The sequence below is a fragment of the Carassius auratus genome, chromosome 1 (genome assembly GCF_003368295.1).
Source record: "Carassius auratus strain Wakin chromosome 1, ASM336829v1, whole genome shotgun sequence".
NCBI classification, from domain to species: domain Eukaryota; kingdom Metazoa; phylum Chordata; class Actinopteri; order Cypriniformes; family Cyprinidae; genus Carassius; species Carassius auratus.
The window spans coordinates 28,643,773-28,657,989 of NC_039243.1; the positions used below are offsets into that span (position 1 = coordinate 28,643,773).

The window sequence follows — 14,217 nt, forward strand, 5'->3', positions numbered from 1 at the left end:
TATTTTCATGTTTTATTCTATGAAATATAATAAATCAGTAATACTACACTTTTGTAAGCTTTTGATTGACTTGAAAAACATGGTGCTAATAAGATGTTAGATTGGACTACAGAGGTTGTCAGGGACATTAAACATTATCACACTCAAGAGAAACATTCATCTACTTACTAGTCCAGGGGTGGCCATCGTTGGTCCTGGAGAGCCACAGTCCTGTAGAGTTTCCAGCCCTAATAAAACACAACTGAACAAGCCAATCAAGGTCTAAGGGTTACTAAAGCTACAGGCAGGTGAGTTTTAATCAAGGTTGGAGAAAAACTCGGCAGGACTGTGGCTCTCCAGAACCAACATGGGCCACAATAGCCGCTTTCACATCCTCATTAGGGGCCAAGCCCAAGGGCTGTATCTATATGTTTTCTTCTTTTTCTTCTTCTTGGCCAATGGAAGTCTATGGCAGCCCTATGAAGGGAACAAAGGTTGTGTTTATAATCGTGCTCTTGCAAACTATTCTAACTCAAACTATATTATTAAATAAAGACTGACAAAGCTGTTGAAGTCAACATGGTGTTGTTCGTTTATACCCTGTTTATTCTTTCTACTTCTGGCATTTGCATTTAAGATAACATTTTTTAGAAATGTTGTGTTTATTTGTGAAGATAATCATGATGAACATTATGTGTAAGAAACAAACGTTTATTGATCACAGAGGTTTTTTTTTTTTTTTTTTTTGCAATAATCCAAAAGCCAATAGAAAAAATCCTATTGGGTTTTTGTCAAGGGAACCAGAGTCGTACAAACTTTTGGGTTGGTTTAAATTTCCTCATAGCACCAAACAAGTGTTTGAACACTTTTTTCACTCTCATTGAACCTCATTGGAATTTTTTTTTCTTTTTTTTCTTTTTTTTTTTTCTTAAGTGAGTTCACTTAGATTTGTGCTTGGCATCAACTGAAGTGAATACTACTTTATTTAATGGAGTGTGCTCATATAAGCTATTTCAGACATTTAGTCATTCCCCTCTTCCTCTAAGAAAAACCATAGATCCCTGTACCAGAGTTCTTGTTTCTCTCTTTCTCTCACTTTTTATTTTCCTGCTGCTGTTTAGAAGAACAGGGACAATGTTTGGTAGAGCACCGGCCACTCAATGACCAGACGTCAGATGGCAGACCTGGACCAGAACTGGTTTAAGCAAGAGGTGAAATACAACTATGGCATAAAGAAAATCTATGCAGGAAATTTTTTCTGGATTAAAACATGGTCATGATATTAAAATGCACCCTTGGGTTTCCTCGAGCCTGACAAAAGCATGACTCTTGGTTAACCACTGCTGAATCATTTTAGCTGTTTAACCACAAAGAGTTATAGTGAGGGAGAACAAGAAAGAAAAAGCAAGCTCCTCACCCCAAACATATTACGTTGTTGTAGAAGGTGTTTAAAAGCTATGAAAAAGACAGGGTCAAATAAAGGAGACACTGTGTTCTGTTATACATACAAATGATGGATTCCAGAACATTTAGGTGTCATTAAACATGACAACTTTTTCATGAACTTGTTTACATGACAATGGCGTTTTGGGGACTGAAAATGCATATTTTTTGAAAACAGGTCTCAAAGTGCAAGTTTTTGAAAATGCCACCATTATTATTTCCGTGAAAACACTCAATACAGGAATCTTTGAAAATAATAACGTAGTGCACGGTGCGTGTGCGTAGTACATCTTAGTACATTTTAAAGGCAAGTGCAAACAAACATAAAAACAATGGCTGTACTGTTGTTGCTGTAAGAGTTTGCTAACGCTTCTTCAGCAAAGTGTGGATTTACTTCACCAATATTACAACCAACAGCGGAGCTGTTACAGCATATACAGTAATCATGACTTCCCTACAGGTACTGTCTACTAAAAAGGTGACAGTGCCAACTACTGGCCTGGCTTACATAATACAGCGTTTTTGGCCATTTTCACAGATATGTGTAAACGCGAATCATTTTGAAAATGTTGTCGCATATACGTGAAACTTTGTAAAAACTGACTACATCATTGTTGTGTAAACGTAGCCTTTGAAGGAGGCAGATTTGCTTTTATGTCCTGTAAAAGTGACTAACAATAAAATTAACATATACTGTACTGTGTGTAATAAAGAATTTAAGTCATGTTTTAAGGTGAGGTCTCAAAAGTCAAGAATACATTAAGATATTATTAAAGTACTATCCGGTCAAGTCAGTGAATGTATTGTAAAATAAATTGGTGCTAAGTAGTAAGAAATAGGTCTTATGAGGTGACTTTTTCACATTAATTATTTTGTGACAAAACAATACATACATTTTTTATTATATTAAAGGAGGAAGGAAGTGGAAGTAGTACAGTGCAATGTCATTACGCATAGCTTATCTAAGCCTTGTCAAAACTGTTGAGTTGTAAGCTGGGAAGTCAAAGCTGCTAATGATGCCATGCCTGTTATATTGTCAATAATTAATGTAGTAAGTGTTGTAAAATGTTATTGGAAATTAGTTGTGACATTCGTCATTTGAGTAATCTTTCCATGAGTTAAATAAAGTTAATAAATCAGTACCAAAGAGCCTGTTTCAAAAGTTTCTCAAATGAGCACCGTCAGTGTTCTTTACCTTAACATAATTTATTGCATAAAAACATAAAAATTCAAGAAATAACCTGAATCAATGTTTTCAATACACAAATTCAGTATAATGTCTGAGATAGGACCTGACTAACTGGTGCACTGAATCATTCCAGGTGGCAAAATCACTCTGGCCATCTCCCTCTGGATATAATCAGTCAGGTTTATACCTACATTATCACCCTCTAAGCCAGCACAGACTGATATAAGTAATTTATGGGATGGATTTAAACCAATACCAATACCCATTTTCTATGCTGCCTAGCAGCTGGTTTATTGCTCCTAAGGTGTGAAAGTTGATTTTGAGTCATGCATGGGAATTATAGTCTCAGTCTGAGTTTGGTGGTACTTGCAGTGATCCATGTTATGGTCATTGAAGCATATTGAAGGCTGGGGTAAAACCCTTATTTGCCAGAATGTGAAGAAGAATAAACCCCCACTAGCAGATGAAGACATCTCAATATGCAATTGAGATACCCCACAGGATTCCAGTCCATTGATCCAGGACCTTTACAGCTTTGTGACAGATCAGCATTGCATTAAGACATGGTGAATTTATTGCATGCAGTTGGGATCATGATATGAAACTTACCGGTTACATTATCAAGCACAATAAAGGCTACAGGTAACATCTGAACAGTTTATATGTTTTGTTTTCTGGTAGATCTAATGTATCAAAATTAACTAAGCTGTTAGGAGTACTTGACAGCATGTCTAGCCATTGTAAGAACTCTCATAGAGCATATATTACTTACACATGCAGTATGTGTATGAAAAAAAGAAAAAAAAAAAAAACTGGGGTCACCACAAAGGCACAGTGAAGCAAAATCTAACAGGTAGCCAGGGAATAGCTAAATGTAGCTATATATATTCTGAAATGGATATCAGAATATTTGCAAATTTCCCCTTTTCCTTGTGGGGGAAAAAAAAGAATAATAAATAAATAAATAAAAAGTGCATGTTTTCAGTGGTGAAGATTATTTTTGCAGGTGCTGTTAACACTTTATATCACTCTTTTAGTGAGCAAATGCTTGTTAATTGTTAAATATTTCAGTACAAATTGTATGTCTTTTCTAATTAAGGGACAGAAAATAAAAGTAGCCTATGTTAATTTCTGCATTGTAACTGAAAACTAAATGCAATTTAAGTAGGCCTAGCATTAATATTTTTGATCACTTTGGCAATATTTCCATGAATAGCCTAAACATTTTTGTTTTATTTATTAATTTGAAAACTACCATTTTTATTTGGATTAATCACTTAATTAAAATTGGGCTCTGGGTTTGATTTCATGATGTATACAGTAGCCATTCAAGACAGAATAAACGTAACAATACACTAATAATAGCTAATTTAAGTATTTTAATATCACTAAGTAACCTATGTCTAATAGTTGTGTGTGCATTGTGGTTTTACAAGCTGTTTAAAATAAATAAACTATTTTTAGAATATACTTAAAAATGTAAAGTTTGAGCACAAATGTAACAGGCTGGATTAATGGGTTAATTTTTTTTTTTATATATATAAAGGGTTAAACTGAGTCAGTTATATGAGTGCATAAACGCTTCTTAGTAATTGTTCAGGTTAAACGAAAAGTATTTCTCCCTCATTGAAGAAGTTTAAATGTTAAGGAGGGGTGAGGCTTCTGCGGGGGTAACGGGAGTCACACTGCACGTGAAGAGTGGGTTTGACTTTGGGAGTTTGAAAGTGGAGAGAGAGACACAGTGAGGCTCCTGCTCGCAGTCTCTCGCCAGGGAAACATCACAGTTTATCAACCTTAATCTGACTTCAGAATGTTCCAGTGACATTTACATCAGTACTGGAGATACCGTGACGAAACATAATGCAAAGTCTCATTACGGGCGCGCGCACGCTGCCAGACGTTGTCGCTGATTTTCTGTAAAGAATGTTTTATTTGTCGCATCTTCACTGTTATCGGACATCGATCATGAATTATGTTTGCAGGAACAGTCGCCTGCAAGGTGCTTGAACTCTAAGGACTTGACGGAGTCATTGGACATGGACTCAGTGGATGAATAAATCACAGTCGATAGCGATATTTTTTCCTGTCACTCAGTTTATTGTTATTTTTTGGTAAAAGTCCGATGGACTGAGCATTTTTACCCAATAATATACACGCACAGAGGAATGAATGAATAGCTTATTGTTTCGGATAATTTAGACAGGGCTTGGAAATCTCACAATGAGGCTGAAATCATCGAGGTTACGCTACATGTAAGTACACTAATATTGGCTTTTGCTGAAGAGTTTTTTTTTTTTTTAATGTTTAAAAGAATAGTTCCATAATTAACTTTTTTTTTTTAAATTTGTCTTTCTTTATTTCTTCAGATTACTTCAATTTATCACCCTGTGTTTTTACACCCAAGTAAGTCTTCTGCATTTTGTGTTTGCAAACAAGCATCTCAAACTATGGGAACATGTGTAATAGTGTGTAATATTGGTTTCAGATCAAGCAATCAATCAATCATCTGTCTTATAATTTTAGTGATAGTGTCATTGGATGTTAAAGGACAGAAGTGTTTTCATCTGAATCAGCAATTAATTTATATAGGCCTTTATCTTCCCCAACCTTTTACCTTCATATAAAAAAATTAGCATATCATCTCTGACCAGAGAGGGATTGTGATTATGTCACAAGACTTTCCAGTGTATGAAAACTGCACAAAATAGAACAGTGTACAGGTGCGACAACTGTGAGAGTGACGAACACACAGATCTCACGAGTTGTTATCGTATATTTTATGGGCTGTTTTCAATTAAATGTTTCTTTTATGTTGAACATTTTCAAATAGTATTCAAGTTTCCATGCATAATTTTTTAGTGTTACATCCCACCCAGTTGTGGTTCAAGTTGATAAAACAGCACTTTTTTTTTTTTAATCTGACAATAATATTTATAGTTTAGGAATAATTCATAGATAAAATTCTTTAATCTGTAAATATATAAGAATAGTGCAATTAAGTCAAAACAAAACAGTCACTGAAACAAAAATGTTACAGTGTTACTCAGTCTCCCCATTTTAATATTTTCCAGTCAAGCATCCGCAGGACACACTGAAAGTGATAAAATTTTGACTCACTTTAATCTTGTGATGTTATATGTGGGCAGTTAATGTGTTATAACCATGCAAACAACTCATTATTAATAGAGTCATTGGCAAATTGTCAAACATCTTGAAAAGACGTAAACCCCTGGCTTTAAAGGTAATGGCTCTAACATGTGAGGACAGCACATAGCTGACTTACAAAAGAAAATCATTATGAGAACGGCCCGAAAGAGACGGGGTGAAAGATCAGTGTTGGACTCCTATTGGCATGTCGTCAAGAGTGTGGCCCTCAGAGTGCCATCATCTTGTGTCCTCCACTGCAAAAATAATTATTTGAATCCGATGAGAAACAGTGTCACGTTTATTGTCCCTGAAAAGAGTGTAGATCATATCATTGTTCTTATGTTGTATGCCACACATTAAATAATCAGAATATAGTTCTTCTGTTTATACACAACAAATCTGCATGTTCTTCTGTTTCATTTTTATAGATGACGATGCAGTCCATCTCTTTACCCAATTTTAAGCACCATGTAACAGAGCAGAGTCGTCTGTCGGACAGGATGAGTCGGAGACTAACAAGGACTTATCAGCTCTATAGCCGAACTAGTGGTAAACATGTACAAGTCCTGGGCAATAAGAGAGTAAACGCCAACGGCGAGGATGGAGATATTCATGGCAAGTCACAGTCTTTGCAGGCATGCTGTTCTACATTGTTTTACTTTGTCAGCTCGAAACCAATAGGACAAAACAAGTCAGTTCAAGCTATTATTTCAGAATATCCAGCAAATGTCAGTAACCTGCATAGTTTGAAATGGATTCTATATTGTAGAGTTTGGGAATCTCAAGAGAAACCTGTTTTGGTTCTGGAAAACACATCAGTGCTCATCTTACTTCTGCTGTCTTAACATTTCCTGAATGATAAAGAGTTGTAGAACAGAAATGTGACATTCAATTTTTCAGTTTTCATCCTTCATGTCTTCCAAAATAACTATATTTATTGCAAATGATCCTACATTATCTAGTCTCATTCACTTACCAAGTTTTTCGCTCCATGTGTATTTTTTTTTTACTTTGCTTAATGTGCGGTTGCCCTATGATTCATAGTGTGCATTGATGCTGCAAATAGGCAATGAGAAGCCAATCTTGCTTTTATTTGAACTTACTGTACTTATACAATAGTTGTAGTTATACAGTAAAGCACCTGTTTTAAGTGAGCTGCAGCACTTCTTCTCCAAACAAAACATTGGTTAGGATCCTGTCCGCTGGGAACAAATTCCTGTCACCAAAGTATTTCTGTGTGTCTAGCCATCTTTCCACTCGTGCAGTCCATACAGTACATTGCCCACTTTTTTGGAGGGTCATTTTACGAGGAATTTTCGTAGCTTTACAACTTAACGTACGAGTCAGTTTATGTAGAGAGGTGAGGTCAGCTGCATCGGTTAATATCCTTCTGTTTCTTTTAATCTTACTCTTTGTAGTCTTGGCCTAACACACACACACACACACACACACACACACACACACACACACACAAGCACATTGACACATCTAGGCTAAATATTGGCTTTTTTAAACTAACATTTCAACCTAGACGACAATGCCAATCTCAAAACTCCCCTATATGTAACCAAAAGCATCATTCATTTGTACATATCACCTGAAAGTAAAAAAAATTAACAGACTTTTCTATGGTTTAACAATTCCAGCTAAACTCGTTGTGGAAACCGACACATTTGGAAGCCGGGTTCGAATCAGAGGAGCAAAAACAGCCTACTACATTTGCATGAACAAGAGAGGCAAGCTTATTGGACGGGTAAGTTCAAGGAATGAAACATCTGGTGTGTTTATCTTTAATTATTCTGTGAAATTATGTTGTTGAAATCATGCTAAAGTATAGACAATTAAATTGGTTCGAATGGTACTAATGGAGTCGCAGGTAAACCAATCATATCCTGAGAACAAAATTTAACCTAATAAAACTCTCAGGCTTGAATAGCAGATTTCCGAGTTAGTCATTTCAGTCCTCTGCTTTCTGTCTCTTTATGTTGCCAGAGGAAGGGCCGTGGCAGGGACTGTATATTCACCGAGATTGTTCTGGAAAATAACTACACGGCTTTGCAGAACGCTAAGTACAAAGGCTGGTACATGGCCTTCACACGCAAGGGTCAACCTAGGAAAGCCACGCAGACCCGGCAGCATCAACGAGAGACCCATTTCATGAAACGTCTTCCTCGAGGACACCTGTTGACAGAACAGAAGGCTTTTGATTTAATCCCATATCCTTCAAACAAGAGGACTAAGCACCATCAGCGCACACGCGTGAATTGAGGGCAGAATTGTAACATACATCAGAGTGCTATCTTAATTTGAGTATATCTAATCTATGTGCATCCAGAGTTACTGGACATCACGCCGAACTGATGATGTGTAAAAATGTAGGAGTCTACACAGGCTCAGATCTGAGATGAATCACAGTATGAAAGACAGTTTGTTCTGGGATAATTACTGAACTGTTGACTGAACAGAGGACACTGTAAGCCTTGTAGTAATGAGCAACACATTTCTGGGAATGAAGGAAGACAACAGAACACACAACACATATTCAGGTGCTTCTCAATAAATTAGAATGTCGTGGAAAAGTTAATTTATTTCAGTAATTCAACTCAAATTGTGAAACTTGTGATAAATAAATTCAGTGCACACAGACTGAAGTAGTTTAAGTCTTCGGTTCATTTAATTGTGATGATTTTGGCTCACATTTAACAAAAACCCACCAATTCACTATCTCAACTAACTAGAAAAATCATTTTTAGTTAACTGTTGGCCATCTGGAAAGTATGTTCATTTACTGTACATGTACTCAGTACTTGGTAGAGCTCTTTTTGCTTTAATTACTGCATCAATTCTGTGTGGAGGTTATCAGTTTGTGGCACTACTGAGGTGGTATGAAAGCCCAGGTTTCTTTGACAGTGGCCTTCAGCTCATCTGCATTTTTTTGGTCTCTTGTTTCTCATAAAAAAAAATTAATAATAATTCCTCTTGACAATATCCCATAGATTCTCTATTTGGTTTAGGTCTGGTGAGTTTGCTGGCCAGTCAAGCACACCAACACCATGGTCATTCAATCAATTCAATTTGGTGCATTTGGCAGTGTGGGCAGGTGCCAAATCCAGCTGGAAAATTAAATCAGCATCTTCAAAAAGCTGGTCAGCAGAAGGAAGCATAAAGTGTTCCAAAATTTTTGGTAAACGGATGCAGTGACTTTGGTTTTCAAAAAAACACAATGGACCAAAACCAGCAGATGACATTGCACCCCAAATCATCACAGACTGTGAATACTTAACACTGGACTTCAACTTGGGCTATGAGCTTCTCCACCCTTCCTCCAGACCTTGGTTTCCAAATGAAATACAAATCCTGTTCTCATCTCAAAAGAGGACTTTGGACCACTGGGTAACAGTCCAGTTCTTCTCCTTAGCCCAGATAAAATGCCTCAGGAGTGGCTTAACAAGAGGAATTTGAAAACTGTAGCCAAATTCCCACACGTCTGTGTGTGGTTGCTCTTGATGCCTTTACCCCAGCCTCCTTCCATTCCTTGTGAAGTTTACTCAAATTCTTGAATCGATTTTTCTTGAAAATCCTCATAAGGCTGCGGTTCTATCGGTTGGTTGTGCATCTTTTTCTTCCACACTTTTTCCTTACACTCAACTTTATGTTAACATGCCTGGATACAGCACTCTGTGAACAGCCAGCTTCTTTGGCAATTAATGTTTGTGGCTTACCCTCCTTGTGAAGGGTGTCAATGATTGTCTTCTGGACAACTGTCAGATCAGCAGTCTTCCCCGTGATTGTGTAGCCTAATGAACCAAACTGAGATACCATTTTGAAGGCTCAGGAAAGCTTTACATGTGTTTTGAGTTCATTAGCTGATTGACATGTCACCATATTCTAATTTATTGAGCCAAAATCGTCACAATTAAAAGTACCAAAGACTTAAACTACTTCAGTTTGTGTGCATTAAATTTATTTAATACACAAGTTTCAATTTGAGTTGAATTACTGAAATAAATTAACTTTTCCCAACATAATTTATTGAGAAGCCCCAGTACACTGTCAGAAAAATTTGCAAAAATTGTATCTTAAGGGGTACAGTGGCTTGTCACTGGGGTAGAGCCTTCAAGTCAAGACACCACAGGCAAAACCATTGTAATTTTCCATAACATTTTTTATTTCATTTTTTTTTCCAGTTTCCTAAAAAACTGCAAATTTACATTCCATGCATTTGCATCTGCATATACAATTACAATACATATATTTAAAGCTGCTTTTCTCATATATTGAATTATATTAGCTATACTTTACTTTGTACTATTTCTATTTTGAAAGTTTTAATAGAGGGGTTGTTTACACATCATTCTTCTGATTTATATGCAAAATATATGTTTAAAAAGTAGTTTTTATTTTATTTTATTTTTTGACTGTTGAAAGTTTTTTCTAATTTATAAAGTGATTAAAAAAAGATATCCAAAGTCCTCTCTAAAAAACCTTGAATATTTAAAATGAAACTTTTAAACCTGGCTTTATCCAGTGTTCAGAAATGTGTGCAATTAGTGCATAATTAATTGGATAGTGACGCATTTGTGTATATAACATAACATTTAAAAACAAACTTGTAATGCTAAACAATGAATGCCTTAATGTAATGCCTTAATATACTATGATAAATCAACTGGCGAATGAATGGTGATATTGAATTTATAGATATATATATTACCTCTTTACCCCTAAAATATTCATAGTAGTAGCCAAAGGGTATATATTGCTACTCTAAGGCACGTATGTGCACCTTTAACAGTGGGTTGTAAAAGCTATTGTATAATTTTTGCACATTTTATTCTGACAGTGAACATGGCAGCTACCTACTGAAGATCCCAAACATATGCAGATGCACACCGCTTCCATGATGTTATCAAAAAGCATCTTTATTGTTTGTACATGACTATATATTTTTATTGGAAGATTGTAAAATACTTACAAATGGAACTATTTATTTTAGAGTGCGTATTAAATTCATGTAAAAGTATTGATATAACAGGGTCTTGGGATGTGTGATTTATTGACTCCCTAACGCCTCTTGTGAGAACGTGTGATTGATTTGACTCCTTTGAGATGCGCTTCTACGCTGAATTTGCTTTGAAGGAGTCGGTGGTCATTAGTTGACAGGTCGAATCCTCACTCTCTCATAGATCACGCTGTATGTGTGTGGGCGCATCAAGAACACGAGCACGACAAGTGTGGGTTAAAGTCGAAGGCCTCCAGGAACAAGTCGGCCAAATTGTCAGCCAGTTTCTTTCAGAGTCAGGCTTATTCAGTTGACAACAACAGCAGCAGCCTGAGAGAAACCTCAAGGGCATGATCGCGTCTATTCAAGATGTATACTTCCAGAACCATATAGCTGTTGTTATGTTTTTGGCCCAGCAGTCGAACTCCCAGAAAAAGAGGCCTTAGCCTCAGATAACTGTGAAGCAATATCTGTGACAGGCCGGTCTCGATTGAATGTGCTCAGCAAGTGAGACTGGGCCTTTTGAAAAACTCGGGCCTTTCGCTTAGAAGAGATGAGGTCAACCCACCATTGCTGTCCCAAACAAAGCTTACCACCGTGTAGTTGCATTTCTGCGACCCGCGCACCGTAACCCTCTGATCAAATGCTCCCTTTGTAGGTACCGCAGAAAAGAAACATGTTATACAATGGTGGACCTGAATAATAACACAAGGAGGGGTCAGCTATCAGAAAAGGAAGCCCAGTCACACAGAGGGGGTGAGGGTCGGCGAAAGAGAGAAACCAAGAGCGTCTCGGGGGAAGAGAAATGTTTGTTGGGGGGGGGTTATGGGTTGAGATGTGGGCGAGAGGGGCTGAAAGAGCGCAAATGACTGGGAAGAGGCAAAGAGAGGGGCACAGAGGAATGAAAAGGGCCAAAAAAGAGTGTCTCTCTGTCGAGGCAGTTGAGCATGACCACTGAGGCCTCAGGATGGGGAGAGAGAAAGGGAAGAAGAGACGCTGAACAAAAATCACAGCCCTGAGCTCTTCCCCTGTCGCCTTTTTCCCAGGACTTCTGATTTGTAGAAAAGCATTTGGTTGACTCACTAAATCTCTCTTTAAATTGGTGCGTTGTTCTCTTCATGTCAAAAGACGGCCTGGCTAACACTATGCTTGCATCATTCAATAAATTAAACTTTGTCTTTGTATCTTAAAAGGGTTTTTGTATATGCAAACTGATCACAGATCAAATTAGCAATACCAATGTTTTTAAAATACTATATATATTGTATTGTTAATTTGATCCTTTCAAAATTTGTAAAAATATATACAGTATATAGGTATATATACACACACGTTTCTGAATGATATAATTCTGACTGATATTATTAATTCCAACAAATAGTAAGAAGACCCAATCTGATTGGCAGATTTTAAACTACAACTGGTGTCATGAACAAATGGTTCATCTGGTCAAATGAAAGAACTTTTAATGGTTACTCTGTTCAGTGTTTTTTTCCATTGGCTTTTAGATCATTGTAGAAAATAAGCTTTGTGATCAACAAAAGTAGATGATTCTCACACGGTTTGTGCATCAAGATAATCTTCACAACTTTTATGAACTTATAAGTTAAATTCAAAATGCCAGAAGTAGCTAAATTAGGCTATAAAAGAACTACAGCACAGCTGCACAGCTTCACTAAACTTCTGACAGACCTTCATATAAAATCTACAAGTTGGAAAGTTTGAGTAGATGCGTTTACCTGTTTGGAGTGATGATGTTAATTGTCCAATGCAAACAACCTCTGTAATCCCATTTAGACAGTTGTTTTCAAAACACATAAAAGCTTTAAAAAATCTTGATTGCTACTTATGTATTTTATGTTGTAGAATGAAGCCTGAATATATTCTGAGCTTGTGTTAAATGCAAACCTTAATTTAGTCATCTAACAAAAAAAAAAAAAATAACAAAAAAAAAAAATCCATTCAAAAAACCTATTGACTTCAGGACGATGGAAGGATGACGTTCAAACATGCTAACTTGTTTCCAGGTTATGGGAATCATTCCTGCAGAACTGTTTTAACAATCAATTCAACCTGTGATTGATCACTCTTTCTGTCTAAGCAGGCCATTCTTTACCAGAATAAGATGTAATATGGACCAGAGATCCATAATTTAGACAATGTAAAAACAAAACAAATGTTGACCACCACCCATTAAAAAAAAAAGAAAGAAAAAAAATATCAGACATTAACAGCTCACTCTAAAATGCTAATAGAATTAGCAACAGATCACTCCTGTAGGACATAACCAACAGATAACAGTAAACATCTGCCAGAAAGTCAAAACCAGTGGTCACCAGTCTGTCAGAAGAGCCGGTATCTCTAAAGAAACAAGGACTGGAGACACTATAGGAATCTCTCTCGGTAGCAGTTAACCCATAGACATCTGATTCTTTCCATGTAAGCCATATCTAAATATTTTTTTCCCAGACCTCAGGCCAACAATCTCCCTTGGACATTAGGTATTGGTTGAATCTGGAAACACATATTGATGTGGACTGGAGCGTACCATCTTTGGGCAGTTTGGGAATGGGTGAAGACAGCGCCAGGACTCTTGCTCTGCTCCTAGAAGGATTCAATGATGTGTGCAGATGTTTGGCTCTCAGCACTGATTGTCAACACATGAGTGTAATGATGCACACTCTGTGGTCAGTACGAGGCGATGAGAGGTTGCCACACTGCAAAATCTGCAGATTCTTGTGAACAGTAGTGCATCTAATCATTTTGATTGCATGTCCTTGCAGTTGCTACCATCACTAGAGCAAGAAAACCGATGCCAGGATTTAGGCTCCAAGTTGTGTCACAGGATGTTGTATAAATCAAGCAGGTCAGAGTTTACTGTTTTAAAAACCTCAAATCTTCAGATATTCATTTTTACCTGCTTCTACAATTAGTTAATTTAAGGCAGGCTCTTTAGTCAAAAGATTGACCTTGATCAGTATATACAGAATGACAAAATGATGCACAGATACATGTTAAATAGGCTAAATTAGTCTCTCTGTTGGTCCTGTGCATATACTGAAATGGAAACTAGCTTTATAGGCCTATGTTTAGCCTTTGATAGTATTAATATATTTATAATATATATAGCAAGCGTGTCTAATCCTGCTCCTTGCGGGCCAATATCCTACAGATTTTAGCTCCAATGCGCTATATTTTATGGTTTAATGCAAGTTAAATTTGAAATTAAATGGAAATGTATTATAAATAATAATAATTAAAATAATTTAAAAATCCAGTTAACAACTGATGAATTAAATGAAGTCCCTGCTCTACTTATATTTACATTAGAAACACAAACAACAGCACTGATGTCCATGCCAAACATTGTGCATAAACATGAGGTGCATACAGATAAAATCAAGGAACCCAGATGAAGGAAATATTTAATTTTCCCATGATGAACTAAAAGAAAACT

General features: G+C 36.6%; 1 protein-coding gene across 1 annotated transcript; it reads left to right on the forward strand.

The window, feature by feature from the left end:
- The first annotated feature begins 4,352 nt into the window (after positions 1–4,352).
- Positions 4,353–8,647, forward strand: LOC113069937 (fibroblast growth factor 8b-like). The gene is made up of 5 exons (XM_026243434.1): positions 4,353–4,863; positions 4,978–5,014; positions 6,187–6,373; positions 7,405–7,511; positions 7,751–8,647. The coding sequence occupies exons 1-5, from the start codon at positions 4,832–4,834 to the stop codon at positions 8,024–8,026; spliced, it is 639 nt and encodes a 212-aa protein (XP_026099219.1). The 5' UTR covers positions 4,353–4,831; the 3' UTR covers positions 8,027–8,647.
- The last annotated feature ends 5,570 nt before the right edge of the window (positions 8,648–14,217 follow it).

What these genes read in the sequence shown, in the direction of transcription:
- LOC113069937 (XM_026243434.1), top strand. Translation starts at nt 4,832, where the DNA reads ATGAGGCTGAAATCATCGAGGTTACGCTACAT. An exon ending in CGAGGATGGAGATATTCATG is followed by an intron (nt 6,374 to 7,404) that starts GCAAGTCACAGT and finishes TAACAATTCCAG; the next exon opens with CTAAACTCGTTGTGGAAACC. An exon ending in GAGGCAAGCTTATTGGACGG is followed by an intron (nt 7,512 to 7,750) that starts GTAAGTTCAAGG and finishes TTATGTTGCCAG; the next exon opens with AGGAAGGGCCGTGGCAGGGA.